Below are 17,227 nucleotides of genomic sequence, written 5' to 3'. Positions count from 1 at the left end.
AATCCTCACTTCTTCACGGATCAATTAGGGTTAGAACTTGGGTCTAGGGTTAAGGTTTTTACCATGGGTTAATGTAAGGGTGAGGGGCTAGGGAATGAATGAATGAATGTAGTCAATGAGGGTCCTCACAACAGAAAAACTAACATGTTTATGTTTGTGTCATGAGCTGAAAGACATGCTGGCTTTCTCGATGTTCACGCCCATTGCAGATGTAACGTATTCCTCAGGTGATGTCTCCTTTACTTCTTTGCCCATTAATTAGAAATAGCACTTTAAGGAATCTTAAAAAAGGCCGTCATTTTTTTTAAACCTCTTCTCGTCCTTGTTTACATATTTGTAAAGTACTATTTAGCAAACTTCTCCCATAACCAACATTTTTTGTTTGGGGTTTTCCTGTAAGGTTTTTGCCTCATATGAACGCGGTTGGGAGAGGCTCTGCTCCTGGGGACACGCCGCTGACCTGACATGGACAGCCGCCAGGGCGAGGGGGAGTGGGCCGCCGGGGGAGGGCTCGGCTCAGCCGCGGTGCCGGGACAGACCAGCCTGCTGCGAAGCTGGATATGCTGAGGCACAGACTCCGGTGGCTCCATCACACAGCCTCGCAAGCGCCGGGAGGAGAGGAAAAAAGAGAATCTGGCGCACATTTTCGGCATTGTGTCGTAAACCGCTGCCAAGTGGGGGAAAAACAACAAAAAGAAAAAGTTGTACATTTGTCGCTGTGCTGATCGTTCCTTGAGCCCGGTGCTTCCGTGTGTCGGCGGGGAGTGATTGGAGTTGACAAGCCTGTCCCCCCCCTCTCATCCACCACCTCCCGCTCCCTCTCAACAACCAGGAAATCGTCGAGGTGTGCTCCTTTTATTCTGCTGGCGGCTGCCGCTTGGCGGGTGTAAATGAGTATCGCCGATTTGTTTGGTCGGTTTTTAAAAAAAATATTTCATTAGTTTGCTTTTAAATACCGAATTTCGCGTCTGAAGTCATCCAAACCGCACACAAGGAGAGGATCTCCGCTCTCGCCGAACAATGAGGTGAGTAAAGCGGGTCAGATCTTCATTGTGTGTGTGTGTGTTGGACTACGCAGGGTTTGGGTGGTTTGGGCTGCTGTTGTTCACTAGTTTACCCGGGCGGCTGTTATTCATCTGAAGGCTTCAAACACAACCTATAGTGAGGAGACGTAATTAAAGTACAGACCGCACAACTTTTGATAGCAGGACCCGCAGATTTGGACTTGTTAAAAGGCGCTTTACGTTTTGAGGAATATCCATCGAAGGCTGGGGCTGTTATCGTTGTTATTATTTTTATTATTATTACTCCATTTGATCCCATCGTAGTTCGCACAGCTGAAGAGCTGCTGATCCTACGTGGACTCTCGTAACCGTTTCTAGCGTTTGGTTGCTTTGTGGATCAGAAGTTGCTCGTTTATGTCGTCCAACACGATGGCCAGGTCCTACCAGTCAAGTGTTTGTAGTTTGTGCCAACAGAAATATTCAGCAAGCAAGTCAGATTAGCAGGTCAAGCGACAATAAAAAAAAGAGACAGTTTTGTTTATTTCGCCAACTCTTTATGGACAGTTTCACCTCACGGCTACAATCTGTTAGCTTCCTGTGATGTAGCAGGATGCTGCTTTCATTTGGTTCTGTGTAATTTGTTCATTAGACTTGAATGCGGTACTATAGTGGACTATGTGTGTCACAGCCACACATATTAAGATGCATTTCTACTATTTCTCTCCCTGTGGGAACAGAATGGGGAAGGGTTGCACCCGGAACCAAATTGCTCTGTGGAACACTCAAGTCCACGAATTCCACATCCTGTCACAGCCTGTGCGTTGGCAATTACATGCTTTGAAGCCAGGGCTTATTCTGGCCTTGCTCTCCACCCCTCCACATTCACAAAGTCTCCCGCTTCAAAAAGAGGTAACAAGCTTTGCCTTTGCCTTTGCCCAGCTATGGGACAAATCTTTGTAAACGTTCAGAAGAGATTTCAGGTTGATGACAAACTTGAGCAACTAGTTTTTGTTGTTTTTCATCAGAAGCCTATCTCACTGCCTTTCCACAACAGTATATTTAAGCTTAGCCCACGGGCTGGTCCAAGTTTTTTGTTTGTTCACACATTTTCCATACTAACTGTTGCAACAGTCAAAGTACTGCACACCCCACAATTTAATTTAAGGGGTCTGTTTGTTTTCTAGTTAAATCCCTCACCTGTCATCAAAAGGCACTTATGTATTATGCTTAAAAAATCCAACATAGTACAAGCTGTCTACACCAAGACACTGCGTCCATTGTACTTCTGAATAATTGCATTTTGATTCTTTCCCTCAAAATGGTTTCTTTCAACCTGGCCTAATAATTAAAAGAGCCACTTGATCTGGATAGGCTTTTGACTGGCCTTACTGAATGATACTGTACTAAACCATTGGCGTTGCCTTGTGCAATATGTAAGGAATGGAATGCTGTTAGATTTGGAGTTCATTGTCGCTCATCTTCATGGAATGTAAATGTTGACAGAGGATGGCAGTCAGTTGGTCAAAAGTTCAAACACTTAATCCCAACAGAGCAAACAATTTGATATACCATCTCAATTTATTCTGCCTCTTCAGTTGGTAGTGCCTCTTCAGTTGGTAGAAGCCTTTATAATGCTGTACTTTACCACTGTAACCTTCATGGACCACCCTAACTGGTTTTTTATGGATTATGGTGCTACTGTTTTTGTAACACATTCTACCTCAAAAATTAAGAAAGGGAGCTGTCTCATTCTTTAAATAGACAATTCATATCAATTATATATTTATTTTTCATGCTCTGTAACGTTTAAACTTCTACATACATTTGCCCCTTCAAAATAAACTTCCTGTATCAGCATTTCTGACAAATGGGCTATATTCTGATCCTTCCGATTTGTTATCTCTGTCTTGGATGACACAGGAAGTGTCACCCAAAACCCGAAATGAATCATCTTTGATTCATTGTTATTATTATCAGAGACACGACTGTTGCTGCGTTTCACTGGTTCCGTCTGTCTGTGACTAAATGACTCCTGTCTTGAACAAACGGCGTGGCTGCCACGCAGCTTAACAATATACTTAACAATATACTTCCACACACAAATGGCATACAAACAGGAGGGCATAATGTGGCTGTTTTCGATCCATTCAGTTATTCTCTGTGCTTAGTATAGAAACTGGAGGTGCCTGAAAGCAATACTAAAGTGGGTCTTTGGAGTGGTAGGAGGAGGTTTCTCTTAGCACTCTTGTCTGAGTTTATTATTGATCTAACTTGAAAGCAGGGAAGCAGTCTTCTTCCTCATTCTCCCTTGTGTGTCTATTCCTGCCTTGTCTGTATTATAAATCTGTGTTGGCTACTCTAGATTTGGCCACAATTGGGGGGTGTGTGTGTGTGTGTGTGTGTGTGACTAACAGGAATGTGCTATAGCTCCACAGTTGAGCTTCCTAGGTGCTACCATCTTGCCTGATGTCATACAGACCAACAGCTGTTTTTAAAGTATATATGTCTTCTTTCTCATATCTGTCCTCTTAGGGATGGCAAATCAAACTCATTAGTGTTTACGATAGTGAGGTGTTCCTGGCAAGGAAGGTGTTGTGTAATAATCCTAATGATGTCTGTAGCATTTGGGATGTTGGTTTTCATGTCTCTACTTGTTCCCTTGATTCCTTTTTTACATTTATGATGGATTTTTTAAAAAGAATTTAAAAAATAAAAGTCTAATTTCATAGTGTGAAATAAACTCTTATTCAACCTTTATGCAACAGATTCCCCTAAAATCCATCTCAGAAATCTAAATATTAAACAACTATTACACTCACCTTAATTCTGAAATTCAAGTCTCAGTGAGTGTCAGAGCATCTCCAAAGACCAAAGTTTCAGTAATCACGGCAAAACTTCCATGGATCTAGGCATGCAGAAGTATTGATTATGGACTTCACACTGATCCATGCCTTTACTAAATTGCAGCTAGGCTAGTTTTAGACGTTATACACAACAATTCAGTGTGAATTTAAATTCAAGCTGTTAAACCACCTGGCGTGCACGTACACACTGGCCTGTACCCCACAGATACCATGACAGTTTCAAAGGCAAATATGCATGTGGGAATCCTTACCTAATGAAATGAGAATAATCACTTTGTTTCATACACCGTAAAGAGATGCACATCGATGTGTACCTCAGAAGGCTCTGCAGGGCATAGCTGTTGTTGCAGTTTCTGTGACAGGGTGTCTAAGTGATTACACTGTCTGCTGGTTTCATCAATGAACACACTTTTTATTATGGGAGTGTCTTGCTCTCTGATAGGTTCTCTCACCAAAACACCAATTGTTTCTACCCCCTCTGTAAGAATTTACCCTCGCTGGTTCCTCTCAATTTCTCACACATACAAATAGGTCTTTATGCTTCCCTGCCCCTTGGATTAGTCGCTTTGCTACAGGAGTTGCCCAATGCACAAAACCTTCTATTGTCTCCTTCATGACAAATCCACTTTCCTCGGTGGTGGCTGTTGTTTTTTTTAGTGTGGGCTGTTGTGTTCCTCCCTCCCTTGGATTATTTCACCTATTTTATGTTCTCTAACCCCCAGCCCTAACCTTTACCAAACCAGCATGTTTTTAACGTCTCAAACACCTAATCCCCTTTACTAGTTGTCTAGCATGCTTAACCTTTGGAACCCAAGCTAACCCATTCTCTCGGGGAAACTGAAAGGTCTGAATTCAGCATGAAGATTGTGTGGACTTCCATGCTTGTTGACACTGGAAGACATGAACCTACATAGTATGTTGTAATGGTAAGGCTATTACTGGTCAAGATGAAAATCAGAAATGAACTTGGGTTTTAGTGACAACATAAACTAAAACATAAACATACTCTGAGACATGGAAAACAACCTCTGTAAATCTCTTTCAGTGGCTTTTGTTTCACATTTCATTATAATGAGAATGTTGTACCAGTAGCAAATAACTCTGCTCAATATAGTGATATAGATGTTAAAGTAGAGACTCAAAATATGGAATAAATATTTAATTTGTTGTGTATTGTTTGGCTTTTGCATGCTTGCATTTTTTTCCAGCAAAGTTGGCAACGTTCCCAACACATCAATAGGGATTAAGGCAGGACAAAATGGCTTGTTAACATACTGCTGTGGAAGGAGTAGAAAGATGTGAGTTAAAGATGTACAACCCCAGTCCAAGGAGAGTGCCTTGACTCCCATTATCTCAACTAGAGAGTCCAGGCCTTGCATCATAGTGAAACCAAAGCGTGCTATGGGCAGAGATGCTGTGATTATATAATGTATGGTCAGAACCGGTCACTACTAATTGCCACAAAGATAAAGGAGGTTCCTTTGAGTGCAATTCCATAATGGTGCATAATGGATGTCAGTCCGTGTAAAAACTGCCTTTTTATTGTCAGCCATCTTTGACAATCTTATGTTTCATGTCTCTTCCTGACGTTAACCCGGCCATGGAGGCTGGTGCTGGTACAGCGAGTTATCTCTGTACACTTTCTGCGCATCATGGACTCTTCTGATGGCGTCTGGACACTGCTTGGCATCCTGCGCATCATATTCTTCATAAATTTTACAAGTCCATTATAATTGTGTTATCCTCATTCAATGTTGTATTGTGTAAATTGCGTAAACACAACATCCATTGCACGTTGTCCGTCTTGGGACTGAGATCCCTCCTCTGTTGCTCTCCTTGAGGTTTCTTCCTATTTTTTCTCCCTGTTAAAGGTTTTTTTTTTAGTTTTTTTTTTAGGGAGTTGTTCCTTATCCGATGAGAGGGTCTAAGGACAGGCTGTTGTGTTGCTGTTAAGCCCACTGAGACGAATTTGTAATTTGTGATATTGGGCTATACAAATAAGATTGTTTTGATTTTGATTTGATCATGTCACTTTAATAACATGGCCAGTGACAATAATAAAAACAACAATAGAAACATCAACATTAACCATAGTATCACAGGGTTTAACAAATGAAAAAAATTTTTTAGACAATTTTAAACTTTATTCAAGGTTGGAGACAGAACTTGTCTGCATGAGTGATATTGTTGTGAGTGATTAGTGATGTGACTGTAATTGTGTTTGCAGAAACAGCTTTTTTTGTTTTCACCAGCTTTGCTGCTGCTTGAAGCCTTCAGTTTTTCTCTGTGTGACAGTGCTTTACTCAGGCCTGTTTGAATGGAATTGATTTGCCTTGCAAGTGTAACATTTGACTGAATTGAGAAGTCAAAAATGGCCTGCTTCTTTCTACCGGAATAAATAAAAAATGTTTCAGGCAGTCAGGCAATAAATGTTAACTTGGATGTTACTTATTCTGATTCATGCACATTTGTTCTCAAACTATAATGATTGTAATCCTTGTTAGAACAATTTAGAATTTTAGTTTTAATGTCATTTTGTAGATTGCCCTAGACTTTCTTTTTGTAGTACACAACCACATTTCCACCTACTTCCTGGACATATTAAGAAGTCCTGCTTGGATCGGATTAGTGATGATAGTGCAGAAAGGTGGACGTTTGCAAGAGCTAGCTGTATTTTGAATATGTAAAGAATCCGCCCACTCATGCCTACCTAAGAGCCTCGTAAACACACACACTGATTGACATCAAGTAGGGACCAATGGAGAGGCCGGCTTGCAAAGCACTCTCCTGATTGGCTGATAAGAAGCCGGTACAGAGAAAATGTTTTGTCTCACTTCACAACATCTAGGGCGGCCACAGAGACCAGATGTTTTTCTCAGTTCATCGACTTACTTGATAGCTGTCAGGATGTAGAAAGAGTTTGACCAGATATTACAAAAAGTGTTCTAATTTCATGTCTTATACTCTGTCAAGCTAAAATAATTTATCCAGGTCATTTGCCAGTGAAATGAGGTTGGAAATCTGATATCAAACCTCATTACCTTTCTTTCCTCTACTTTGGGCTTGAATGTAGAAACTCTCCTATTAGCATTGGGCAGAGCTTACAAGTCAGGACAACAGAGAGAAGTTTCTCTGTCTTCCCTGTCTTACCAAGCATCATTCTCCTGCCTCTTCCCCAGCCCAAGTTAGGGAGGATGTGCTCCAACCTGTAAAAGGAGCTGATCTCTGTGTGGAGAAGAGAGGTGTTTCAGTGGTTCCAAATAAGGACATGGAGTGCTCCTCCAGCCCCGCAACTGCTTCAGAAACAGGAAGGAATTTTCCCCAGTTCCTTCAAGTGCTCTGACACCAAGACCAGAACCCCATGCCAGCACGTCTATTCAGTGTTTCCACAACATTAGAGGGATGCTGGATAAATGATGCCAGAGGATTGTAGGGCAATCGATGTGTCAGCACACAAAGAATGCTGAGGGCTTTAGGTTTATAGAATGAGGGGGGGGGACTAGTTTTTCAATAGCCATAATGAAAGTGAGTTTTTATGGCAGGACAAAATGGAAAAAAGTTCAGCGGAATCTGTGCAGACAAAACTACAGTGAGAAACACAATTAAAGAATAGTTGAGATAACAGACATGCCTTGTTTCAGTGTGGCTGACTAATGGAGGCAAAAAGCAGTAGCCTGCAGCGTGGTGTGTGTGTGTGTGTGTGTGTGTGTGTGTGTGTGTGTGTGTGTGTGTGTGTGTGTGTGTGTGTGTGTGTGTGTGTGTGTGTGTGTGTGTGTGTGTGTGTGTGACATGCTAGGACCTGTGTGAGAAGATGCAGGCATGAGGAAAAAGGGAAGAAATGGGAGAAGCACAAGACTAGAGGATGAGGGAAGATGTTCTTTATCCCAATCCTTGATCCTGGGCATTTTGATATGTTTAAGTCAACATTTATGTCAGGTTGAAGATCAGATAAAACTTTTACTCCTGTGATGAAATTCAGTTGTCCCAGTGGTGGAGAATTAGGATATGATCAAGGATAACAAGTGGAGAGTATGAGTAAAGACTTGAATTTCAGTTTTCACTCTCTGTTTATTTAAATAAATTGTCTTTTGTCAAACTGTAGGTGATGGCATCCTCAGATGTTTGTGTTTGGTAGGCTAAAATCTGGAAATGTATTTGGTTTTATTTTCAACAATACATTTTCATTTTAGCTGTTTTGTACTGAGATATTCTATGGATGGTTGTTCATTTCGGACGGAAGTTTGTCAGACATTACATACCTGTACTGTAATGACTGGGGAAACGCCCAGAATGGCACTTGCACCTCTCTTTCATGGACAAACTTCTGATCTGCGGCCACTTCAGATTGAAGGAGGAGCTGACCGTAGGTCACCATCATGCGGAAGTTCATTCCAAGCATCGAGCTACATATTAACCTTTTGAAAGGGGTGCTGTCTCTCAGAGCAGGAACTATGCTTGGCAAGTTTCAGAAGTCAACTTAAAACTATCAGGTTGTGTCCCACCAGTTTCAGAGCCCCTCCATCCCAAATTGTCATTACCTATGGCACTGATGACTTTGAGTAAAGCCAAGGTAGTCTTGGCTTGTTAGGTAGTTTTTTTTCTGTTTTTATCGTAGTCATGCGATTTCTGTGCTCACCTGGAGAGGCTGGTCTCAGTTGATGTGGAGACCAGAGCTATACATTGCTGTAACTCTCATTTGCTGTATAGAGCCTGTGCTGTGATGACCGAGTCGAATTCAACAGTCTATTATTTGAGCTCCACACATTGATTGCAACATTGGAGGTCGTGCACTTAAACACAACCTTGTCCTAATCCCATATCCTTGTCTTTCGTATGTAGTACGGCTGTATGATATTGGCAGAAAAATAATGTTTTGGCTTTTTTTTTTCTCTCTCCTGAATGTTAAGATTGGCACGTGTGTGTGTGTGTGTGGGGGGGGGTTGTTTACAGCTAATGCTTAGGATTTGCTATGTTCTTTAATGAGCTAAAACATTTTCTCTGGCATTTGGCTTGATTTGTAGTCCAAGGAGTCCACAAATCCCGAGGCATAGGATGCTGTCTGTAATGCTGCAAAAAAAATCAGCCCCTTGAAATACGGAAATGAGCCTTTAGCGCTTTAATTCCTCCCCCCATAATGTGTGTGTGTGTGTGTGTGTGTGTACATTTTTGAAACTAGCAATAATCACGTTTGTCAAGAAGCAAACTGCTTGCTCCCACATAGACTTTTAGTAACTTCCTTTTCTCACTTCTTTGTTTCTCTTTGCTGTTGTAGGAGATTTCAAGCCATGTGACTTTTCCTTTTGGTTGTAAAGTTTCGATTACCCAGGTGGCAAGATGTTTTTCACTCTTCTCTTATAAATGTGTCAGATACTGCAGTCTTAAAATCCTAGTTTTCTTAGAACAAATGAAAATTATACCAGGGAAGTGAGATGATAATTTGACCCAGTGCTTATTTTTCAGAGAATTTGACTGAAGAAGTGACCGTACATAGGGCAGATCACTAAGTTCTCTGAAAAAGTTCCTCTGTACCTTTTAATGCCAAGTGAAGTGCAAACACTGTAGGTTCATTTTTTTTTACCTTTTGTTTAAAGAAAAAAAATATTCCAATGTTACAAAGCTTGTTGGTTGCATTTGATTTATTGCAGTATTGTAATAAGCATTGTGATTCATCATCTATGAGTTCCAGACAAGACTTGAATTTTTATCAGGCCATGGAAGAGGGAGGAGTCGTACTCAGACCAGCAATATTAAGAGGTTTTGTATTTTGCCCTCCCTCTCTGGTGTTACTACGACATTTCAGCGGTAGACCAAGAAGAAGATAAGCAATGATTCATGTTATGTATATTAATTTTTCTCCTCAGGCATTCTGAGGCCACTTTAGGTTTACTAAGTGTGATGCCTGCTCCTCAGAACCCATTATTCATATTTGGCAATGACTTGCATATTACTCAGTCTGATGAAGAACTTCGAGCTATGAATATAATTTGCTGTATTTAGGTGCCATGAAGTTGCATTGATTATATTGCTATGGTGTGTTGGCCTAGGAACGCAAATGTCTTTTATGAGTTGCTCAAAAGATCTCATTCTAGTTGAAAGATATTTCTTCCTGATGGCAGGGGTTACACAAAAGCTTGGACATTATTAAATCATGGTAGTTGGCTGCAGTTGTGAGACCAAAAAGGTTTATAATGTAGTGGTATTATTAACTCCTGGTAAAGGAGCACTTGCAGATGAAAAGGGACTTGTAAGGGGGGATGCAGAGACAACCTGCAGAACTCAAAATGTCTGCACAACCATGTGTAACCTCACTGTGTAATTTTGTAGACACTGGGAGTGGTGTGTATGTTCTATAATGCCTATGATTTATTTTATATAGGCCTATGTCCCATCTGTTCATAACTGAACATCAGTGCATGCAGACAGAAAAATACTGTGTACTGGGGCGTCCAGGTAGCGTAGTGGTGTATTCTGTTGCCTTCCAACATGGGACTCGCTGGTTCAAATCCCCGTGGTACCTCCGGCTTGGTCAGGCATCCCTACAGACACAATTGACTGTCTACGGGTGGGGAGCCGGATGTGGGTATGTGTCCTGGTCGCTGCACTAGTGCCTCCTCTGGTCGGTCGGGGCACCTATTGGGGAGGGGGGGGACTGGGGGGAATAGCATGATCCTCCCACGCACTATGTCCCCCTGGTGAAACTCCTCACTCTCAGGTGAAAAGAAGCGGCTGGTGACTCCACATGTATCGGAGGAGGCGTGGTAGCCCGCAGCCCTCCCCGGATTGGCAGAGGAGGTGGAGCAGCGACTGGGACAGCTCGGAAAATAGGGTAATTGGCCAAGTACAATTGGGGAGAAAGACAGGGGAAAAAAGCCACACACAAAAAAATGACTGTATACTGTTTGAATGCACATACTTAATGCTGCATATATGGGGAGCTAGGCAGAGTAGCCTATATCTCATGTCTTCCATTGGATGCAAGGCCTCAGTAGCCCTCATGGCATTTATCAGTATGCACTGTGATATTTGAGCTGTTGATATGTCTCTGAAAAATATCCACAAATTTGGATTCTCGTGCAGTTGTATTTTCAAAATGATATCCCTCCTAATCAGAAAGATGAGGGGGAAAAGAAAAGTAGAGTGTGGGGAGAACTTGATGGAAGGGCCAGGTAAATAGATGGGGGGGAGGAGGCAGAGATGGAGTCACTGGGCCAGACTGTACTTGTTGGTGCATTTGTGAAAGCTCTGAGAGCACAGCCATATACAGACATTTCCAAGAGGGAGTGTGCCCCAGCTGTACACTAGTTTCCTGTTAACCCCTCGATGACCAAGAAACTGTTGCAAGATGATAGGCAGTTTAAGCTCCTAAAAATAACAAGTAAAGGCAAACTTAGCTCAGTTTTTTTTATCTGTATATTTGCAGTCATTTCCATATATATTACATTCAACACAGATTGCAATGATCAAGGCAACTTTATTGTCATTCTCCTAAGTTGAATGAGGTTGTCCTGCTGTATGTGATTAACATGGAAAACTCCAATTCCATGCTTGAGTTATTTTAAAAGTTGGAGGCTCAAAATCCCCCAGGGTGCCAGCCAGAGACCTATATATGCTTGCTCAGAAAACCTCTTAAGCCAACTGGTCAGTTAATTAACTAGGAAGGACAGGAAGAGAACAACCTATGATTGTGCCTTTCGTGGCTCATTCCACTATAAACATGATGTCTTGTCATGCCCATTTTTCCTCTACAGCCCATACTCTGAACAGTGTCAACATATGGACACATGTGGTGTGTGGCAGGTTGACAGGTGGGAGGGTGTGCGTGGGTCTGCTTGTGCTGATGTGCACGTTCCACACACACTTTTAGAGTCTCACTGTCTGTAGTTCTATCAAAAATTCAACTCCTCACTCTCAGTCTCACTTCTGAGCCCTCACTTTCTCTGCCATTAAAAATACATCCAGTTCCCAGTCCCACACACTGTCCCTTCCTGGTCCCCACTTGTCCCTACTGGCCAGTTCATACAGAGCAGTGCAGAGATGCCCGCTATGACATAACAACACCATACTATCTTTTTTTGTGAACCTGGATATAGAAGAGTATCTGTACATTCACAGTACTTGTGCGAGGTCAACTACAGTTCAGAGTGACTGCTCTGAAAGTTTTGATGACTACGGGGGGGAAATCAGTTGAAATCAACTTCATTGATTTTCTGGATTTTGCAGGTTGCTTGCTATTATCTTAAGTGTTTGGATGCAATAAACCTCACCCATCTGGTACTCCCAAGAAGATTAGACAAACTAAGAATTGTTTGCAAGTAGCGTTGCACCCAGATGGAACCCTGTGGAGAGGAATTTAGTAGGCCTGTAATAAAAACTTGGTTCCCAGTTGTAAGGGCAGCCAGTATCTCTAACATGTCATGTTTCTGCTAATCAGTAACAATCCTTACTCTTCTCTTAATCAGTCTTCGTCTGTCATCTACCAGCACCTGTTGCCCTTTACTATATTGTCTTCAGTTAACATAAATTCATGTACTGTTACACATAACATCGGCACTGTGTGTGTGTGTGTGTGTGTGTGTGTACATTGATTGTTCAGGATTGTTCAGTTCAGACAATCCTTATTAGGCAGTGTTGGCAGCAGGAAGTGGGCTGTGGCTTTGGTGCTGTGTCACAGGAAGCAGCAGATTGTATCACGGGCGGGACAGATGGAGGGAGAGGGGGAGAGGGAGCAGAGCTGGATTAAGTGACTGTAGGGAGACCAAAGAGAAAAATGAGGCAGAGGAGGAGCAATAATAAAGATTTACTTTGGTATCTCTACATCTCTTTGTTTCTCCTCTTTCTTTGTCTCCTCCTCTTGTGTTTTCCCTGTGGTACACACACACACACACACACACACACACACACACACACACACACACACACACACACACACATATATATATATATATATATATATATATATATATCTTCCTTGTTTCTGTTGCTGTCTGAGTTTTGTGGTTCATGTGAAACGGTGTGTCAGATCATTTTAGGCAAGAGTCCCAGTCTCCAATCACCTCACTGTCTGCAAATACACCTCTTGCCTGCCAGAGCTGCCCTAGATTTCCTGTCTGTCACTTTGCCCAGATCACTCCCATCCACAGGTTGCATTCGTTCCACTAAGATACATCCGTGTTGACTCACATTTAGGATAATGCTGTTAAGCTGTTTAGTTGTTCTGTGTAGTAATCTTTCATGCTAGACGCTCAAAAAGGTTTTAGATACGGCACCTCTATGGGCTGCTATGCAAGTCAAGGTCATTTTTGCTCTTGAAGAAATGGATTTGTTGATCTTTAGACCTTAATGCCCTTATTGTAAATACGCTCTCTACACACCCACACTGCAGTTATCTGCTTGAGAGTGTGCAGATAGATGTGTGTGTGTGTTTATCTCCTGGTACAGTGTTATCTTGCCGTGTTGTTGCATGTAGTCTAAAAGCACGCTGGTCAATTGGAGATGTGGATGATAGAGCAGGTGGGAGATCCAGAGTTGCGTGTCTTTGATGAAACACCACTCGGCTTCCTGTCTTTGTCAGCCTCCATTGTTGTCTGACCACCCATCTTGTTTAGGATCAAACCGATGGCTTCTCTCCTCCTGAAGTCAACCTTTTACAGGGTTCCTGCTCCTGGTCTGTCACTCGCCCGTTCTTTGTCTCTCACTTGCATGCTGTGCGTTCATACGCTCCATATCAGGATTGCCAAAGCATCTTCATGAAATTTTTTGTCAGTTTCTCTCATGTGCTTTCTTTACTTGGGCAACTTTTCTTGTTTCACTCTGTTCTCTTCTGCTTTGCTCTGTTTTTTTTTTAAATAAATGCACACATCTGTTGAACGCATCAGTTCATAATTACACTACTGGTATTCATGTGAAGAAAGCATCTAAACCAAAATCTAACATTGCAACCTTGTAGTCTAAATGTGTCGTTTTTTTGGGGGGTTTTTTGCTTCCATAGTCAGAATTCACTACACCCCAGTCCATAGGGTTAGTGGTTGTGTCAGGAAGGGCATGCGATGTAAAATTTTGCCAAATCGTTATGCGGATTGACAAGACCATACCGGATCGGTCGAGACCAGGTTTAACAATGACTGCCATTGGTGCTGTGCCCTCGCAGGGTACCGATGGAAACTATAAAATCCGCTGTGGTGACCCCTGAGAAACAGGGAACAAGCCGTGACTGGCTGCTGGCATGCTGACCAGACCTCAAACAACATAGTATTGGTGAAAATGGTGCATCGGTATCCAAAATTATCTCTTCTTTGATATACCAGTGTGAATGATTACTGAAAAGTGCTTCAAATTATTTACTAAAACTTTTTAGCCAGCTCTGACCCCCAACATTAGCCAACATTCATTTGGTAATTTTCATGTCGCTTTGCACTTTGCTTCATGTCTTTTGTTTTTATACGTATAGTGAAAGTGTATTGAGTTTGACACGAGGATGCTAGCAAAACCTGAAGAGGGACATATTTCAAATTTTAAAAACAAAACTTTCAAAAATTTTTATTTTATAGAGTGGCATTGCTGATTTTTGAGAGTCAACTAATTTTCCCCTTCTCAGATCTCTCCTCCTCTTCTTCCCACTCTTCATTGTCCTCATTTCACCTCCTCCCCTCTTGGCCAACTGAAACTCGTACTCCTTCCTGTCATTCCATTTTGTCTTTTTATTTGTTTATGTAATCATTCTCTTCATTACTTTGCTTCTTCCTCTGTCATCAGTGCTGCCAGCCTCTCTTCCTCTCCTCCTCTAAGTTTTCCCTCCCAACCCACTGTCCAGGTCAAGTAATTTAAGAAACAACCTTGGAATAATTGAATATAGCATTCCCTTGTTCATGGTGAACCTGGACATGTCATGGGATTTGAAAATTATTTTATGCAGGCTTGGGGAAAATTTTTCAAAAGGGTGTACATCTAAAAACTCTTTGTTTGCCTGGTTAGTAGTTATTATAATGGCATTTCAATTCATTCCTGCATTCGAAGTGATGTTTAAGATGGCCAAAACAAGACCTTATACTTTCAAATCATCACTGCAGCCAAAAGTGTCATGAAACATTAAACAACACGCACACTAACAAATGTTACTCATTGACTTGTGCTCTATTTCTTGAAAGTCTTCAATTTTGGTAGGCGGATATGTTATGTAATCGCTTAAGCAGTGAATTAAGTTTCTTTTCACACACTTTTCATTCCCCTTCTCCCAGTGAGTCCAGTATCTGCCAGGCTCGGGCGACTGTGATGATCTATGATGATGGCAATAAGAAGTGGCTGCCGGCGGGCACTGGACCCCAGACCTTCAGCAGAGTCCAGATCTACCACAACCCTTCCAACAATGCCTTCAGAGTAGTAGGACGCAAGATGCAGACAGACCAGCAGGTACATGCGGTTTCATGGTGTGGTTCATGCTATTTATTTCAATAACTGTGTGCAATATGTGCTTTGTCTCTTACATACAATGGGCATCTGTGGTTTCCTGTGGGTGTTTGAGGGCGTATGAGTGAGGACATATGAGTAAGCCAGTGAGAGACAGTCACACTTTCTCACTGTGTGCATGTGCATTAGCAGCATTATACATATAATGAAATACTGGTAATGTGTGTCACTACCAGAAATGGTATATCATTAATGTGTCTTATGACCAGTAATAGTATATTAATTTCTGTGTGCCTCATTCCCAGTATAGTAAACAAATATTGTACCTCATTCCCAGTAATAGCATACTGGTAAAATCTGAACCTTTACAGAATGATGTTGCATTTTGCTCTATAAGCCGTCTCTGTTTCTTCTGTTTATATTGTCAGTTCCTGCAAAGACAGCATATCTTCAAGGTCAGCTGTAGATGGACTATGGAATGATCCCCATTTCATTTCAGGAATTTTTTTTGGACTATATACCCTTATTCACTTAGAAAAATATGCATATACTTCTTTTTGCACCCTTCTGACCGAAACTAAGTTAGTTGGTGCATTTGCCTGGGAGTTTTCCAGTATAACCAAAATGGCAGCAGATTACCTTTAGTAACAGCGGAATGTCTGGCTATGACATCGTTTTCCTGCTAAAGCCCAAACTCAGCCTGGCAGCAACTCTAGCCTCACGCTGGTAAACCACCAGTGTAACATCCATATTACATGCCTCAGCATCTCTGTGTGACATGCTGTGTTCAAAGTGCACCTTTTTGCCCCCTTTCTGCCCCCTTAAACGTTTGACTAGTTGGGCACAAAGGCTTCCTAGAAGGTGGAGGGTCCCTGGCTCCATCTTTGTACTGGAAGTAATACTACTCATGAAATCAAAACTAAGTTCTCTGAGCATGGCCCTCTAATGCACACCGTAAGCAGCAGTGTACTTCAGGATTGGGCAATTTTCTGAAAACCTTTTTTAAATTTTTTTTTTACAACAGCCAGGGTGGAGTGTTTATTGTAGGAGAATGGGTTTCATACATTCAGTATACGGTATATCATGAATAGGCATTAGTTGAACAAGGTGAGTAAACTGTATTTTATAGTAAGTTAAAAATGGCCTGTAGACTATATGAGGGTAACATTTATCCTTTAACGGACCGTTCTCCATGATACCTCGATTTCTCTGTGCTCCTTTAAACATTTAGAGCCCAAAGTGTTCCCAAGAGATGGTTCTTAAAGTGGATGATGTTTCCTGAGAGATATTTGGCCAGCTCAACTGTTTCCTGTGAAAATTAAGGAAAGAACTCTTACCCCTGTTCCCTTGGGTCCATCTGAATCTATGTAATCTATGGTGACACCAAATAAGGACTCACGCCTGGACTTGATTCTCCTAGACGAGATGGGTTGATCTGATTTTCTCTCTTTCTCTCTCTTGCTCTTGACCTATGGGGGGGGGGGGGGGGGGATGAGGTCCTGAGGATCTGGACAGGTGGCTGTGATCTTTCTATATCCATTGTACCCTTATTTTTTTTCCTGCAGCATTTCTATTTGTCAAACATGCTGCTCCGATTCGTTCGCAGTTGGAGATGACCATTTTTCTGCCCCTTGTGGTGTTCTTTTTTTATTCTCTGATAGCAGCCAGGGGTCTGTCAGTCCTGCTGTGTCTATCTGTCTGCCCTTTCAACTGAACTGGGTAAAGGTTAGGAGCCCCTCTGTCTGCGATGCCAGTTAAACTTGCCATCCTTTTTTTTTCTTTTTGGCACGTGTAGCCTGCCAGGATATTCACCCTGACAGGCTCACCTCTGCTCTGCTCTCTGGAATTCAGAGGTTGTAAAACAAACAGAGAAATGGCGCGTCAGCACATTCAACCCACGCTCAAACCCAGGGCTCAATGCCACCTGCTGGGTGCAATTTAAACTGAATAAAGTAC

The 17,227-nt window shown here is 42.0% G+C and overlaps 1 protein-coding gene across 3 annotated transcripts in view; it reads left to right on the top strand.

Annotated features, from left to right (window-relative positions):
• Positions 1-507: 507 nt before the first annotated feature.
• The window catches only part of vaspb (vasodilator stimulated phosphoprotein b), a 42,527-nt gene continuing 25,807 nt past the window's right edge, over positions 508-17,227 (top strand). The window contains exons 1-2 of one of the 3 annotated variants that reach the window (XM_056283174.1): positions 508-1,025; positions 15,103-15,274. In XM_056283174.1, the coding sequence (XP_056139149.1) occupies positions 1,021-1,025; positions 15,103-15,274 (177 nt within the window). In that variant the 5' untranslated portion in view covers positions 508-1,020. The remainder of the gene's footprint in view (positions 1,026-15,102; positions 15,275-17,227) is intronic. The other 2 variants (XM_056283173.1, XM_056283172.1) reach the window with 2 other exon arrangements.

The sequence above is a fragment of the Lampris incognitus genome, chromosome 7 (genome assembly GCF_029633865.1).
Source record: "Lampris incognitus isolate fLamInc1 chromosome 7, fLamInc1.hap2, whole genome shotgun sequence".
In the NCBI taxonomy this organism is placed as follows: domain Eukaryota; kingdom Metazoa; phylum Chordata; class Actinopteri; order Lampriformes; family Lampridae; genus Lampris; species Lampris incognitus.
Note: the sequence above shows the minus strand (reverse complement) of the source record. Positions and strands in the feature narration are given on the sequence as shown.